The sequence below is a fragment of the Magnolia sinica genome, chromosome 6 (genome assembly GCF_029962835.1).
Source record: "Magnolia sinica isolate HGM2019 chromosome 6, MsV1, whole genome shotgun sequence".
NCBI classification, from domain to species: domain Eukaryota; kingdom Viridiplantae; phylum Streptophyta; class Magnoliopsida; order Magnoliales; family Magnoliaceae; genus Magnolia; species Magnolia sinica.
The window spans coordinates 46,729,660-46,747,377 of record NC_080578.1 but is presented as its reverse complement, the minus strand read 5'-3'; the positions used below and the strand labels follow the sequence as shown (position 1 = coordinate 46,747,377).

At 39.1% G+C, this 17,718-nt stretch overlaps 2 protein-coding genes across 4 annotated transcripts; both read left to right on the top strand.

Moving 5' to 3' along the window:
- The first annotated feature begins 469 nt into the window (after positions 1–469).
- Positions 470–12,876, top strand: LOC131248738 (uncharacterized protein C594.04c-like). Of its 3 annotated transcripts, XR_009172378.1 has the most exons (6): positions 470–776; positions 1,615–1,878; positions 3,162–3,645; positions 12,101–12,174; positions 12,262–12,397; positions 12,514–12,876. XR_009172378.1 is itself a non-coding variant. In XM_058249174.1 (3 exons), the coding sequence occupies exons 1-3, from the start codon at positions 552–554 to the stop codon at positions 3,639–3,641; spliced, it is 969 nt and encodes a 322-aa protein (XP_058105157.1). In that variant the 5' UTR covers positions 471–551; the 3' UTR covers positions 3,642–3,793. The 3 variants fall into 3 exon arrangements, 1 of the variants encoding a protein (XP_058105157.1); XR_009172377.1 differs by having other exon boundaries at positions 12,101–12,397; XM_058249174.1 differs by lacking the exons at positions 12,101–12,174; positions 12,262–12,397; positions 12,514–12,876 and having other exon boundaries at positions 471–776; positions 3,162–3,793.
- Positions 12,877–16,363: 3,487 nt separating this feature from the next.
- LOC131248737 (uncharacterized) lies at positions 16,364–17,234 on the top strand. The gene has a single exon (XM_058249173.1). The coding sequence runs from the start codon at positions 16,629–16,631 to the stop codon at positions 17,007–17,009; it is 381 nt and encodes a 126-aa protein (XP_058105156.1). The 5' UTR covers positions 16,364–16,628; the 3' UTR covers positions 17,010–17,234.
- The last annotated feature ends 484 nt before the right edge of the window (positions 17,235–17,718 follow it).

Here is a 17,718-nt window from a genome sequence, read left to right as displayed (position 1 = left end):
GGAATGCCAACCATAGATTTGTTCGTAGGATCATCATGGCGTGTACCTTTCATCAAAACCGTTAATCAGGTGTAAGTGAGCAGGATGAACTAAAATATACAAAAATCAACCTGATTCAAAACTCGGGCGGGCCACACAGTGTGAAGTTAGCAGTTTTGGCAGCAATTTTGCATTGGTCCCATTGGTGTGGCGCACTTGTTTTTTTAATTGGGCTTATCTTTTTGTGTATACGGTCCAAATGATGGTTCTCACCTGATGGACGGAGTGGATTTTACATATACAACATACAACATGGTGCACCCCATAGAGTATAGGTATTTTAACGGTGGGCCACGCATAACTCGGATGTTGCATGCGCTTCCTACATATATCAGGTCTTGTATAAGAAGATTCCATCCACTTCCAAAATCAAAAGTGATTAGTGGGCCCCACACCTCTAGTCAAGATTTTTGAAATTCAGACGCCCATTTCAAACCGTCCAATATAAAAAGGGCGGTTGTGGACTCTCTCCCTCCAACGACTTTGCCAGACTCTCCCATCCAAAGCTGCAAATGGGTGTAAAGAACACTCTCATAGCCTTCCTTGTTCCCATCCCTTCCATAGCTTTCTACCTCACCTTCCTTCAAGAATCCCAGCACCCATCTTCATCTCATGCACATCTGGAGCACCTCTGGAAATGGTGCTCCCATCACCCTATCTTTCTTGCAAACCTCCTCTTCTTCTTCAACATCGACATCCTCTTCTGGGCTATCAGCCTCATCCAATCCAGCAATTGGGTACCCTTCAAAAACAAAAACCATAAATTCTTTTTTATTTTCATTTTTAGCATGGCAATCCAGACCGTCGAAATCACGGGCCCCATCATGGATTGAGCGTAGCCTGAAAATCAAACTGATCGAGTGATCTCAGCGGTCTCATTTCGTTATCTGAATTTGGACTGGTGGCCATTTCTGTAACTACCCATCAGATAGTTAGGATCGTCTGATCAGCATAATTATCACTCTATGGTCCATCCACAATGGGTTCCATCATTCGGACGATCCGGATCAGGGTCCATGTATACAGTGGATGAGATACCACTGTTTAGAAAATGTCAGTGAACTATCAACCATAGTGTTATCCCTCATATTTTCATTTAAAAAAAAAAAAAAAAAAAATTTTGAATTTTTGTTATTTGGTTCTGTGGTTTTGTACCCTTCCAAAAAAATAATAATAATAAAATGTTCTTGTTTTTTATTGGTGTGCCCATCAAGGATCGCTACCTTAGATGTGGCTTATTGACATGGCAATCTGGACCATCGAAATAATTATCTTCCTTGTGTGGATGAAATCACACCAACCAGTGATCTTAAGGATCTTATTTGGTGCTCTGAATTTGGACAGGTTGGCAATTATTATCCACCCACTTGTTGGTATCCACCAATTGGATGGTCAAGATCTCTTCATGCTATCTTCCATCAGCAACAGGCTCCATGGTTTGGACTGTCCAGATCATGGTAAATGTATACCATGTACACCATGGATGAGACACCATGGCAAGGAACCATCATCATAGTCATGTCCTTCATAATTTCTTATTGGAATTTTGTTTTTGTGATCTTTGATTGGGTGCAGATGATAGATTTGTATTGGACTGTGATACCTGTGATGCTTGTTCACTACTATGCAAGCCACCCTTATGCAAAATCAGATGCCCTGAGATCAACGGCCGTGATTTTGATGACTTGGGTGTGGAGCATAAGGCTCACTCATAACTATTTGAGGAGGGAGAGGTGGGAGTTGGGTGTTAGGGAGGATTGGAGGTTCAGTGAAATGAGGAAGGAATATGGGAAGAATTGGTGGTGGGTTTCGTTTTTTGCTGCTTACGTCGTACAGCAGGTATAGGGTTTTGTTTGATTTCGAAATTTAAGGGAAAGGAAAAAAAAAAAAAAAACATCTAGCTTCTTTAATTAGATCTGGTTGATTGAATTTTGTTTTTTTTTTCTATATAGATGTTTTGTATGAGAATTAGGAGTATGTTTGGGAGAAGGTTGTTGAGAGAAATCTGAGTAAGGTTTTTAGTATATCCAAACTCCAAAAAAGCTCATCATACAATTAACAGGTTTGATTGGTGTAGTTCATCATAGGTGTTTTGTATGTGTATTAGGGAGTATGTTTAGAGAAGGCTGTTAAGAGAAATCCGAGTAAGGTTTTAAAGTACACCTAAACTCCAAACAAGTGCATTGTTATGGCAATTGGGTTTCAGATTCCTTGTTATTCTTATCAGCTGGTGGAGTTTCGATGGCCCGTTTCTCATACAATTAATGGGTTTGATCAGTTTAGTGCATTATAAATGTTTTTTTTTTTTTTTTACACATGCACCCGACACACACCACCCACGCACACTGTAGTGGGATTTCACCACCTATGGGTCTCGAACCCAAGACCTCATGTTGAAACTCCTCAGAGTCTACCACTGAGATAAGGACTCGAACCCTGCATTATAAATGTTTGAATATAGATGTTTTGTATATGATTATGAATTAGAGAGTATGTCTGGGAGAAGGTTTTTAAGAGAAATCTGAGTAAGTTTTTAAAGATGCCTAAACTCCAAACAAGTGCATTAAATAGTTTAGGCAATTGGGTTTCAGATTCCTTGTTATATTCTTATCAGCTGGTGGAGTTTCGATGGCCTGTTTCTCATACCATTAATGGGTTTGATTAGTTTAGCGTGTGGAAAGTAATGATTTTAGATTCAAAGGTAAGTTGGAAGATCACAAGTGTAGGCATATCAGATTATTCCAATTGCTTGATCAGAACAGGATCCAAAATTTGGTGGCAATTGTTTTCCCCCCAAATTGAACAAATTAGATTTGATGATTCTATTTGGAGCCATTGCCCGTTCATGATGGGGTCCACCTGATAAGGATTCTGGATCTGGCGTGCCTTCCATGTGTCCCGGAGGGATGATCTTATGCATATTAAGGCAAGCAGAAGGATTGAACTCTTATCTATAAGTGAATATTGGGGTTTCTTGCAATCTGTTAAGATCTGCAGGTTTGTATTATTGTTTTCTATTCATATCCATTCCTTACCTTCTCCAGATTTCTGTTCCTTGCTTCTTCTCAAATGAGTTATTCCTAATAAGGATTGTGATTTTCATTAACATGATTGCTTTGCAGGTATTTCTGGTAGGCATATGCCTCCCCATGTATGCTATTCACTCAAGTGAAAAACCATGGAACGCATGGGACACAATTGCAACATTCATCTGTGCGAGTGGAATTGTGATTGCATACATTGCAGATACACAACTCTTTAAGTTTTCACAAAGAAATAGCACATTACAAGAGCTCGGCATGCCTATGGTGCCCAACCTCGACAAGGGCTTATGGCGGTATTCTCGCCATCCAAACTACTTTGGGGAGCAGCTGTGGTGGTGGGGATTGGTTATCTTTGGATGGAACGTTGGGCACGGATGGATGTTCTCTGGGTCACTTATTAATAGCCTGTGCTTGGCATATGTGACAATGCTTGTGGAGCAGCGGATGTTAAAACAAGAGAACAGAGCCGAAGCATACAAGCAATACCAGAAGACAACATCGGTGTGGGTACCTTGGTTTAAGTCGAGCCCAAGAGTCACAAAAGATAAGAGTAGTTGAGATGGTCCGTCTCCTTTGCACTTTAACCTGTTCTTCTTGTGCTTTAGATTCGGGGTTCCTTATGTAGTAGTTTTCATTTGGTCGTGTCTGTTCTAATGTCCTTAATGTTGTATGTCAATGTTTTTAAGTTTGAGCAGGAAGCTGTTTATGGATACTATTTTGCAGACTTGATTTCATCTATGAACTCATCTTTCAAGGAAACTGAATTGCAATGATTCAATTAAAATCAGAGGAAATGATGAAAATGGAAGTGAGATTGTTTCAATTTCATAACGATGACCCGCCGTTAGTTGCAGTTCCATGTGTTTGAATTTGGGGTTGAAATTATTGGAATTGCCATTTGGGCACTAGTCCCTTGTTATGAAACTGTTTTGGTCATTTCGAATTTGAGTTATTGAATTCAATTCCCTGAGCATCCAAATGCAGCTTAAGAGCCTGTTTGGTAGACACCTAAAAACCAGTTCATCTCATTTTAGTTAACAGTAATTTATGTATTAGAGATCTTGTGCACAGTAGCAGCAGTAGCACCATAAGCTTAAGATGGTACCGGGTAGATGTGGGGCCCATGAGGTGTATGCATCACATTCAACCCACCCATTAGATGTGTCCCCTCAAGTTATCCCCAGGGCCTGCAAATGAGCTCGATCTAAAACTGTGATGAGCCACGGCACAGGGAACAAGATAGGAAGGGATGCTCACCCATGATTTCATCCATGGCAGATGAAGTGTCTGGACGGCCTAGATTCCGCATGCACAACGCGGCAGGCCTGCCACGGAAATCAAGGATTGGCATCCCCTTTCTACCTGTCTCCTGTTCTGTGGCCCACCTGAGTTTCGGTTTGGCTGAGTCTTGTACTCTAGGGTAATGTGAGGTGACGCATCAGATGGGCAGGTCAGATATCATGAATAAATCACACGGGCCTCACCTCTACTCGGTACTGATGGAGTGCACCCCTAACTAAAATTAGATTTACTCATTTTTAGGCACCTACCAGAGATGGCCTAAATTGTCGTAGATTCTAGTTGACTGTCAGCAGAGTATTCTGTCTGACAATTTCTGTGCATCGTGCTGCCTAGTTTGTTCATGTTATCCTCCTTGTATTTTCATGTTCTTATGTACATCTTCACAGCTCATTAACCCTTTGAAATCCCCTTTGCAATTTCAAATGGCAGTATAAAGGTTCAAAGCTAACTAATCATTTGCAACCGTGCATACAAGATCAGTTGTTATTCAATGGTGTCTAATAGGCTTTGATTTGATCTATCTATATTCCAAGTTAGCCTTCAATAAACTCAAGTTTCTTTATACTTAGGATTTGTGAACATTCAAGATGGAATAAAGAACATGTTCGCTTATAGATGTATTTAAGCCAAACAAGTTAGTTTTATTCTATGACAAACTGCCATTTTCTATAACTCCATTTCAGGATATCAAGGGAAATGCACCAAGCATCCCACATTGTACCATTCCGATATCACATCGCATTGGAAGTAGCCCACTGTTTAAATGGGAGAATAGTCTCAAAATTATCTTGGGGTACGTTTGGATTGTGGGAAAAGAAAAGAATGGGTTCTCATGAATTCCATGAGCACTATTGAAACATGGATTCCCATGAATTTCATTTTTGGGGTCTTTCAATTTGGATAGTAAGTGGAAATCTCATATTCCTCTCACAGTTTTCAGCTCACATCTTGTGCGTGATACAGGCAGAAGAAGAAGGATCTCCGTGTGGTCTTTATTGACTTAGAGAAAGCATATATGATAGGGTCCCTAGATAGTTAATTTGGTGGGTGTTGGGAAAGGAGTCTCAAGAGGGTATATTGACATTGTTAAGGGTATGTATGAGGAAGCAGTAACAAATATAGGAACCACTAGTGGAGAGACAAGTTAGTTCCCAATTTCTATAGGCTTAAACCGAGGGTTGGCATTGAGCTCGTACCTTTTCACTTTGGTTATGAATGAGTTAACGGGGCATTTGCAAGAAGAGATCCCATTGTGTGTGTTATTTTGCAGATGACATAGTTTTGATTGACAAGATGAAATCTTTCCAAAAAAAAAAGAACAAAAAAAGAACAAAAATAAGATCAACAAGACAAGGGAAAGTGTAAACACAAAGGTAGATTTATGGAGGGATTCTTTAGAATCTAAAGGATTTAAAATTAGTCGGACTCAAATAGAGTGTATGGAGTACAATTTTAGTAATAATAGGAATGAAAATGTGGTATTAGTTAAGATCGTTAACTAAGAAGTTTCCCAAAATGATCACTTTCAGTACCTTGGCTCAATTTTATTTTTTTTATGAGTGGAGAGATTGAAAATAATGTTGCCTATAGAAATCATGGAAGAAATGGAGATGTACCTCTAGAGTTTTTTGTGATGATCTTGTACCACTCAAACTGAAAGGGAAATTTTATAGGATAGCTATAAGATCAGCCATTCTTTATGGGACAGAATGTTGGGCAGTTAAAGAAGTTTATAGGATGAGTGTAGCTGAAATGAGGGTGATGAGATGAATGAGTAACAAGACGAGGAAGGAGGGAATTTGAAATTCATGCATTTAGGGAGTGAATTGGTTGAAGGATGTAAAAAAGGCAAGGGGAAGGCCCAAAAGGATGTGGTTGGAGGCAGTAAGAAAAGACTTGACTTATGTTCTAGATAAAGGTCCCTTGATAAAGTGAGATGGCAAAACATGATTCATGTAGCCGACCCTTTTTTGTTAAATTTTTTTTTTTTACACACGCACCCTCACACTCACACACACCACATGGGTACTCGAACCCATGACCTCAGTGTTGAAACCCATAGGGTCTACCTCTGATCCATGAGTAGGGACCCGACCCTAATTAATTGGGATAAGGCTTGGATGATGATGATCCTGTGCGTGAGAATTTGATTTTGAAAAGGCTAATGATTGCTATTTTTATTCTCACTATTTCCTTTGCTATCCAAACTACGCAAAAGGTCAAAACAATGCAAAGCCCTTTAGTTTTTTCCTTTGCTTTTCTTTTATTTCCCACAATCTAAATAGGCCCTTAGCTTAGTTTTGTATTCCCTATGTTTATTTAAGTCTAGTCACGTATTAGCTGAAAGAAATCATGTGCTCGTGACTCCTCTTTCTATCGAGGTGAACATGGGCTTAGGTCCAGATAATTGAATTGAGTCAGCCATGGTTGTCCTTTGGATAGCAGCATGGATGGGGTATTCCCCGGTCCATATTGATAATCGATCTGTCTTTCTTTTGACTTTTTTGGGTCCCACCTCAAACACATTGAAAATATGGAATACTAGAAGTTGATGTGATGGGGTTTCTGTTTTCGAGGCTGCCTAAATGCACAAAGAAACATATGATGATATTGGTGTATTTCAAAGTACATGGAGAGTTTCCTTTTGATTTTGTGAAATCCACAAGGAAAGTTTAGTCACATATGAAAGGTTCAGGTTCGGGTGGACAGAACCACCACAAGCTTTATTATAATCAAATCAGATTTTAAATCAAAAGGAGGAAAAGACACCTAGCCTCCTAAAAGGAAACCAAAAATCCAACTAACATCTCTTATCAAATAAACCTGCCCAATCTAAATTTAAAGCCAATCTCACAGAATCTGGATGAGAATATCTATTGTTGAAATAAAGAATTTCCGCCAGAGTCACATTGGCAATTAGCCATCGTATCGGCAACTTTATTACCTTCTCTGAAAACATGAATAAAAAGAAAGAAAAAATAACCTCTCTGATCATCACGAGTCCTCCAATGCCAAGCAGTGCAAATCTTGAGATCAAGAATTGATCGTACCGACCAAACTTTTGGAGTCGCATTCAACAATTAATTTCTTAATAATTAATCCAGAGAATATCTTAGGCCATCCACACTAGTTCTATATTCAGCTTTGAAATTAGAGCATATACCATAGATGTGCAGGGAAAAAAAAAGCATGAAAGAGCCTGAGCTATGTCTAAAAATACCACCTCTTCCTTCTATCTGGGGTTCCCCTTCATGCCTCACCTATGTTAAGCTTGAAAATTCCATCAGGGGGTTTAGTCCAACCAACAGAAACAACACGTTTATGAGAAATCAATTGATACTGAAAACCATAGTTCTAAAACTCAGTAACTCAACTTGAAATTTGGCCGAGTCAACTCGACTTGACGAGATTTCAAACCGAGTCACTATGAAACGCAACTGTGAGAGTGACTTGATATTGACTTGTCAAGTCAACTCAATGACTTGGTCATCTTGAACTGAGTCACCCTGTTGCAAAGATTTTTTTTTTTTTTCTTTTATAAAAAATAAGAGGGAAGGTTTAAATCCAAACATCTCTCAGAGGTACTGACTCATCTAACCAGCAAGCCTAATGCTGCAAATCCAGTACTTTTTTTAATCAAAATTTTAATACTTTATCTGTATATAACTATGTAAAATGTTTATAAATTATCAAAATGACTTTTACAAATCAAGTCAAGTCGAGACTTGTCCGAGTCATTGAGTTAACCCGATGAGGCTGAACATGGAGCCGAGTCGAGTTTTTAAACTGTGCTTAACACTAAAATATTCCTAGTGCCAACTTATGAAGAAACGAGTACTTGGTTTTGAATTTCTTGCCTTTGACTATAATCTGCAGCCAATGATCATATTGGCTATAATTTCAATGACTGCATACAAAAATAATCAAATCTATAAAACTATTTCTCACCTTCCAAGGTTCCACATGATGAATGGATCGAGACCAATCAAGAGCTTCAACTGATTTTAATGAGATGCCTTAGAGTGCAAATATTGAACATGCAGCTGGACAGGTCAAATGCTAAAGATTGATGCACTAAAAACTTCAACAATATCTTTCCGTACATGATCAGCCACTTGACTGTGAAAAAACAGATGATAATTTTCAATCCGAGGACTATGATGCTAAAGAAATTTGTTCTTCTGAATTTGAAGATCTACAGAATGCACTCGCATGTAAAGAATTCTATTTTTTCGGAGGAGAAAAATTTATGACAAATCCAGCCGGACAAGTATTGAACTGAAGATCTAGAATGGATGTTCTATACCAAGTGGATTTAACTGAAAATTATCCATTTGCCAATTTCTTCCAAGGCGTCTACAGAAGAGAAACTCCACGAACCAACCATGGGTACCAAATCACTAACCTTCAACCATTAATGACATTATCAGTTAAAAAGCAGGCCCCCCCACCACAAATCAAATGAGAAACTAATCTGCCCTGACTTCTACCAGCCATTACATTCTTGCAAGAGATTCATTCTTCAGCTGCCACATATTTTTCCAATTTGATGAAAGCATGGAGAGGAACTACCATCTGATGAAAGCTTGATGCCCAAAGATATTTGGAAGAAAGACATCTTGACTGAAGACCATTTATAGACAGGAATCTCCAAATCTAACACAAATTCAAGCTTTTTTCACCTTACCAAAAGCCTCAACCCTGCTCCTCCCTCCACTAGCTTAAATATCCTAGCCCAATAAATGCAATTGAGTTCATTACCCAATACCAATTCATCCGACAAGAAGTTTCCTCACATTCTCTCAATTCTTTTCAAAACCAAAACTGGAGTCTGCACAGCATACTTCTTAGGACATGCTTTAAAAGCACTATTTTCCCCTTGGAAGATCGCATTTTACTTTTCCAACTTCCTGTTTTGGCACCCCCATGAAGAGGAACTCCCAAATAAATTAATGGGAGATTTTTTGGAAGAATCCTGAGCATCTTCGAATGATTTGGAACCTTAAAGCCGATATATTATAAGAGACTGCAAAGCAACTCCTCTTTATTAATCTGCTGACCTGAGCAATTCCCATAGCTGTTCAAGAATTTCATTGCTTCATTCAACAACTTTTCATTTTCTTGCAAAAACAAAAACATATTGTCTGAAAATAATAAAATAAGATATTGAAAAACATCCCATGCCCCCGTAGAACCATTCGGCTTTCCTCTATAGCTTTGAACCAAACACCAAAATTACTCTAGCCCTTACAAGTGCACAATCCCAACCCAGAAGTTCCTTCTTTGATGCAGGGAAGGACGTGATGAGGTCGAGCACCGTCTTCCTCAAGGATAACTACTCCGAATCTACGGAGTTTCTTTGGACTCCTCATAGAGATTCCTCGAATCCATGAGGGATGAAAATAGAAAACAAGTTCTAATAATTCCGAAAATAAATTGATTGATTATAAAAATGAGTTTACAATCCTTTAAATAGTGATATCACTCCTGGGAAGAAGTTTCAGAATCAAAATCCAACTCAAACTCTCTAAAATCGTGACTTGCTATAAATAGTAAACTTGCTATTTATACGTGATCATGATTTCTACTAGACTTCGTGGATTTCGGCCAAAAATAGTAAGTGTCCTATTTTGCCTAACCACATTATTCCCCTAATTTTTCTAAGCGCTTTTCATGTTGGGCACGACTCCTAAAACTCAACGAATCGAAAGTTATGATCGAAGTAAAACTTACTATAAATAGTAAAAACGGAAATAAAATGGATTTTCAACTGGTGATATGATGGAATCTCGCAAATTCGGCATGGTCAACCCAGCATAGCAGGTTGGTTGGCTAAAGTAGCTTCTCCTACTCCAAAATCATATATGGTACGTCGAATAACTCATTCCGGTTTGCGAGATATGCCTGTTTTAAGGTTCTGATGGTGCGGATCACTTCCGCCTCTGATCGGGCCTTCTCTGGTCCATCTTGGCCATGAAATTGTCCGTGACCCGCTCTACATCATTCTCCTTTTCATGTACAGCACTTGGGTTTTCCGAAAATTTCATTTATAAGAAAACGGAGCACTATGATTAACCCATACAAAACTTGCGAACAATCTCCTCCTCTCTTCTTTCCTTTTCTATTTCTTCTCTGTTTTTCATCATTGGCAAGATAAATGGGTGTTGCTGCTTTGCTGTTCCTGATCCATTGAGACATGCAAACCTTTGGACCGATCATTGGTTTTGCACTTAATCTTAGTGGTTCTTCTCAATGTTAAATTCCTTCATTTCTGTTCAAAATGCACAAGTATTATCTAAATTTTTTCTACAAAGCATGTTTTTTCAACCATTCTGATTGCTATGTCACTTTGAATCGCAGCCCATCTGAACAGTACTACCTTAGTTGTCTGAGCTAGAAACTTACTTATCTGAACAGGATTCTCAATTTGAAGGAAACTCAAATCTGATTCTGCATTCAAATAACTTCTTTGAATTTATTTTTTACTTAGTTTTAGTGAATAGCATTTTTTTTTTCCATGTTGTCTTCATTGGGACATCATCCATTGATACTAATGTTTATTGCAAGATTAAGGGGGGCGTTTGGATGCATAAATTAGCAGGTATGAATATTACCCAAAAGGCCTCTAAACATATACTCAGCTTCATGATATAATATATTGTTTCCTTTCAAATGCATTTCAGTTTATATAGGTTGCTCCCAACTCCCGTACATAATGCCACATGTACTAAGCTATCACACAAGTGGAGCATGTGGAACAACATAGCCGTTTATCTGGTGGGCCCATGTAGATGCCCTGACTCCAACAAAAATAAATAAATAATCGCCAGGGTCAATGCATGAGATGTGTCATAGTATAAAACAGATGGATGGCTAAAAGAATGTTACCAATTTCTTTATCTAGTCAATTTGTTTCATGTAATGTGGCCCACATGGAAAAAAGAAGTGGGACCCACCTGATGAGTGGCTTGGACCTTGCAAAGGGACTGATTACAAGCACCTACAGTGGTCTGGTGTACTGTTGTCTATTCATCAAAGATTCTGTAATTATCTCCTAATTCACAAATCTTTCAATCCATACAAGTGTAAAGAAGAGAAGATCGACCTTGGCTATCGAATAAAACAATACAATTCATATCTTAAATATAAGTTAAAATGTCAAACATGTAGGTCACTTTTGCAAAGATTAGAGCTCAAAAATGCATAGTTTGTAGTACAGATTCTTGGTGGCGAATGTTTTACAAGTTCAGTATTTCAAGCTTTCACTTCAAGAACATAATCACCATTTGCAGTCAAGTGGAAACGAGAGCCATTTCTATAGCTTAAAGGGTTGTAACGCACAACCAATTGAATATGGTATTAGGTGTATGCCATAAAAAGTATCTTAGAATGGATGAAACATGTTAGCCCAAAAGGGACAGGGCTACACCTGAGACGCATGAATAATGTAACATCTGTTTACGTTTATTTTTGAATCTTTTAATGTCCAGTTAAATTCTCTGAAAAAGACTAGGGATGTAGAGATCATTTCTCCTTTATTAACATGACTTATCGTATGGGGTTGTCCTTAATATATTGTTATTCCAAACTGTTTAGTACGCCTTCAATTTTTACAGATGGAAATTTGTTGTGTTCATTTAATTTATTTGTTGGCTTTACTCTTGCTGGTGAAATTTGTGTTTGATATGGGCTGAACAGGTTCATACATATTGCAGTTTTCAATCCTTCAGTCGCCTCATCACTTGTTAATAACATCGGAGCCCATGCTGTCACCCAATGGCATGGGCCTGTAAGTTGGGAAACTGTACTACAGACTCTTGTTTCAATTTAATAAACTCCTTACATCTGCATTGCTTCTGTCTAACATTAAACTTAGTAATACTATTCAAGGTTTGTTACTTTTGAAATTTTGGGACCTCCTACAAACCATAAGCAGGTCAAATGTCTATAAGTAGAGGCCTAAGAAGTGATTTGGACAAGGCCTTTCAATTTGTAGCATGCATGTGAAGCAGGTATAACGTAGTTCCCCTCCCAATCAGGGTGTTAGTGTACTAGATCCATTATGTGTCAGTGTGTTTATGTTTTGCTAACAATCATATCACGATGGGTTATTGTCTTTGCGTTGCAGGCGATGGAATTGGAAGTGTTTGTTATCAGCTGGAGTAGACCTATGGCTGGGATGTTCCTCTGTAGGTGGAGTGGCAATATAGGATTGTAGATATATTTGATATTAGCTGTAGCCTTGTTGAATTATATTACATGTATACAACTGTTAGTCAAAACGTAATTTTACAGGTAATCTTTACCATGGTGGGTTGTACATGCACCAACATGCAGTTGATCCACTGTGTTTGTTGTTAAGGGATAATGACCCTTTTCTGGAACTATTTACAGTCTGTAAGGACTTTATGAAGTTGAGGACATGTGTAATTTGATGATGGACGTTTTATTCCAATTAATATTGGATATGAAATTGCGATTATATCATGTAGACTCAGACGCGTGAAATGATTGTTTGGTGTGGACACTGCAGTTGGATTTATATATGGACACTAGGAGCCTATGACCACCTCCAACTTGCTTGCCGCCAGGGGGTCAGACATAAGGAAACAGATTGGCTACTCACCCTGCCATTAGCCAATGCCTAGTGGTCAGTGCTCTATAGGCCCCAACATGATGTATGTGTCTCATTCATGCCGTCCATCCATTTTTCTAGATAAATTTATGGTATGAACCCAAAACTGAGGTACATCAAAATCTCAAGTGGACCACACAGTGTTGATTGGACTCTCACCATAAAAAACTTCTTCAGGCTTCAAAAGTTTTGGATGGAGCTGATATTTGTTTTTTTTAACCTTCATCCAGGTCTGGATGACCTAATCTACATAACTGGATGTCAAATAAACATTACAGTGAGCTGTAAGAGGTGGAGTATGGGAGACATTCAATCACTACTGTGTTCTCATGTTGTGGTCCACCTTAGATTTTGATCTTCCTGATTCATGGGATATAAAGTATTAAAATGAATGTGGTGAAATGAATGTGGGTGTGGATAGAACACGGCATTCATGGTGGGCCTACAGAACACCGACCACTGGCCACCTGGCCAGTGGCAGCGTCACTAGCCAAACTGCGTCCCAGACGCAATGGGCAGTCGGTTTCGGTGGATGGGAATGTGTGTTGGGATTCATCATTAGAAAACAGATACCACTTGCAAGTTGCATACCAAATATGCCCACGCCCGCAACACAATTTGTATCTCAATAAATCATTGTGTTTCCAAACACTCTCACATCTTTTTCGATGGACCATGGCTGAATCCCATCAGCCATCCAAACAAGATTTCTTCACATCCATGTTAACTGCAAATCCAAGACAACCGATGACAGGTGCTATTAATTGTTTATATGTAATTCTATCCCGTCTAATCCATTCAAATTCTTCATCCCAAATTAGACCTAAAATGATCTTGCAACATAGATGGACAATGTGGGTATAACACAAATCATGACAGGGTCTATAGAAGTAGGCTTTGTGAAGTCTATAAATTCTGAAGGACTATGATGATTTGAGAGCCGACTATCTAATCCGTGGTAATGTGCAATGATGTGAGTTTTCCACCACATTTTCCGTGCTATTTAAGGATTCAAGTAGGTCCTTAAAAACCCGTGATTTAATTTTAAAAAATATAATCTTCGATAGAGTAAAGTGACATAACATAATTCATGTAACCAATCCAAAATAATGAAGGTAAGAAAATGATGATTGTGATGGATGTTAGTGAATGCTAATTTTTCTCTTTTAATGTCCATTTGTATGCCATCAATTGAAAGGTTACAATTGCTCCAGAAGTAAGTTTTATTTATTTATTTACAATCTTATTGATGAATGCCATACATGAAGCAATGACTTACACCACCATTCCTTGTATGTCCCTCTAGACTGGTACCGGTCTGATAAACTAAGTTGTTGGACGGCCCATTGGCTGGCTGTCATGCTATTGGGATGGGTTTGTTTTGTTCCTTACCTAATTCCAATTAAAGAAACTCAACTAATGGAGTAGGTGCTGGTCGTTAACCTACCATAAAGTCAACTATACCCATTTGTCTAAGTGCATATTACCAAACTTTCATGCCTTGTTCAATGGGTATTTTCGTCACTCATATTTTTTTGGGCCTTGTATTTCTTAATGACATGATCAGCCTCTATGCCATATTTCCTTTCTACGATGGCATTGCTGCACTCGTGATTTCCGTTGTGCACTGATCCTAGACGTTGATATGATGGGACTCACCGTGAATGGCCCTTGCACCAATTGACACATATGATGGGTGCTGCTGCATTTAAGGGGTCATTTCCCCCTAGAAGAGGGATTCGAAATAAGGTGAAAGTTTGGATTACATCTTAAAGCCTTTCAAGAATTTTATTTGTAACATGTGTGTTACTAGGTTAATAATTTATTGGACACATGGCCTATTGATGATATCCCAAAACAATTAGATTATCAATTGCATCATTATAATTACTTTAATACAACGATTTGCGATGTCGATACATTGTTCATGTGAATCAATGGTTAAAAATCTCATTGGTTCGTCACTCGGATGTAATCTTGTGCTTGTGGCTCATCCGAGACTTGGAATTTCGTCATTTTCAGGCAAAGCATATATTTCAACGAGCTTATTACAACCATTATATCAAATATCACATACTTGTACTAATTAGAGATATTAGAGTTGATTTAGTAATTAAATTCAAAACCCTGTGAATAGCTACTTTTGGATTAATGGGGATTCTGAATTTAGGGTGCCAAACACAATCAGAGGATTCCAAATCCATGGGGTACCAAATCAACACTCCCAAACAGGTCTCAAGGCTAGCAAACCCTTGTTAAACCTTAGTGTTTGCAGATCATGTGGCATCTTGATTTGGTTTCATGTGTCTGTGCTAGCTGGGGCTAAACTCATAGTTCAACCCATAAAGCCCTATCCAGGCCATTTAAATTGTATCCAAAAATCATTCCGATCAAGCAATTCTAATCATTCAATTCATAGGTCTCAAATGAATAATTAAAAGAAAGACTATGGTTGGAAAATTCAACAGGGAAAATCAGATGGCTACTACCATGTTTTAAGTCGGTTTTGTTGGGTCAGCTACTAGGATGGGATGGGTCGCGGTGGAGTCATTGTCATGTATATGTTTTATCTATTGTGTTCCGCAGCTTAGCTAAATCATTTTAAGGTATGAGTTCATAATTGATTCATATCCAAAGCTCGAGTGGACCACCTCACATGAAACAATGGAAATTGAATGACTGATGTTGAAAACTTCTTAATAACTAATAAAGTTTGGCATTAAGTTGATATTTTTTCAATTTTAGGCTCATGGCCTTAAAATGCGTGAATAAAACAGATACATCATAGTGGGCCCACAGAGTCCTGCTCCGAAACCCACGAGGCCAGCCACAGGTGTGACGCATTGCCAGACGCGACTTCAGTGGATCCCTAACTGCAGTCCCAGTGATGAATGTGACTTATCCACGCCGTCCACCCAAAAATGCAGCAGATCCAAATTTCAGGTGGACCACGCTACAAAAAATTGGTGGTTGAACGCCCGCAATTAAAAACTTCTTAGGCTTCACCCAAATAAACAATGTTTATTTGTCATCCAACCTATTCATAAGGCCCACAAAAACTCTGGATGAGACCATACAAATGTCAAATATCAGGTTGACCCAAAGTTTTTGTGCCCTCGATGAGTTTTTAATGGTCAATCACCACTGTTTCCTCGGGTGTGGTCCACCTGAGATTTGAATCTACCTCATTTTTTTTTAATTTCATAGCATAAGATTATCCGAAGAAATAGATGGACGGTTTAGATATAAGACACGTATATCATGGTTGGCCCCATTGTCAATGATCCATCGAAACCGCGTCGGGTTGAAGACTCCTTTTTTAAATGGTGACAGACTATCACCAATGCCAGTCATTGCAACGGCACCGAAGACTCCGTCATCCCCCCAACAACAAGAAAAGAAGTCTGACAGAAAGCAAAAGCGAAAATTCCATACGCGTCTTTCCAGTCTCCTCGGCAATCCGCATTCCTTCCCCTCCGCACCAGAATAACTCTAGCTAGGGTTAGAGTTAGGGTTAGGGTTTTCTCTATCCCTTCTCTACCAACTCAAAATCCTAGCTAGGGTTAACCCAACCGTTCCATCCGTCGAGGAGACCAGATCTTCCAGCCATGTCCCCTCTCTCAAATTCCCCTCTCTTTCTCTTTCCCTTCTTCCTCCTCCTCATCTTCTCCATTTGCTCCTCAGCCGTCCGATCAGAATCAGACCTCTCATCCATCCGATTGCCGTCCGATGACGCCTGCGCCCAATCAGCGGCCCCTGCTTCCTGCCCTGTCAGCTGCTTCCGCCCCGATCCCGTCTGTGGCGCCGATGGTGTCACCTACTGGTGCGGCTGTGCCGATGCGATCTGCGCTGGGACCCGCGTTGCGAAATTGGGGTTTTGCGAGGTTGGGAATGGTGGGAATGGTCTCGTTTCCGGCCAGGCTCTCCTGCTGGTCCACATCGTGTGGCTGATAGTCCTCGGGTTCTCCGTCCTCTTCGGCCTATTCTGACAGTGAGATCTCTCGCACAGCATGGCGTATGTTTCGTCTCCTTTGATTCATCTTGTATACTGTAATCTGTTCTCCGCTTTTCATTTCTTGATGTTGTATGGGAGAGGAATTTTTTACGGCAATGTGGATTCTTTGATCTTTTTTGTGAGAGAGAGAGAGAGAGAGAGAGAGATTCTTTTCTCATCATTCTTTTCTGAAATAAAACGATTCGATTCATTTGGTGTATTCTGGCTTTGGATGGAGAAATCATTTTTTTATATGTAGGTATTGATATCTGAATTCTCTGGTTTTGAGTCCTTTTGCAGGTAGGATTTCTGTTTCTTCATTTGATTTTGTGATTTCTGAGGTTTTAAGAAACTAGTAGAACAAGTATTGTTGTTGATGGAAAGAATCCTTAGATAAATCAAGGTTTTTCCTTTTTCTTTTCTAGTGTGGAATCATGAAATTAAAGATTGTTGTGGGATAACGAGAGATGTATTGAAAACTGAAGATTAAAGAAGATGGGACTCTAGTGTATATAATTCTTAATCCAAGCTGGTACCAAGAAGAGATATTGAAACTAAACTCAAAATGGAATTGTTTCTTAACTCAGACCCATTGCGGTTTTTTCTTAACACTTCCAGTGCTGCAGTGCTAGCAGCCTAGCTCCAGGATTTACCAACTCTTATGCATTTTGGATTTGCCAAAATGGTACATGAGTGGAACATAT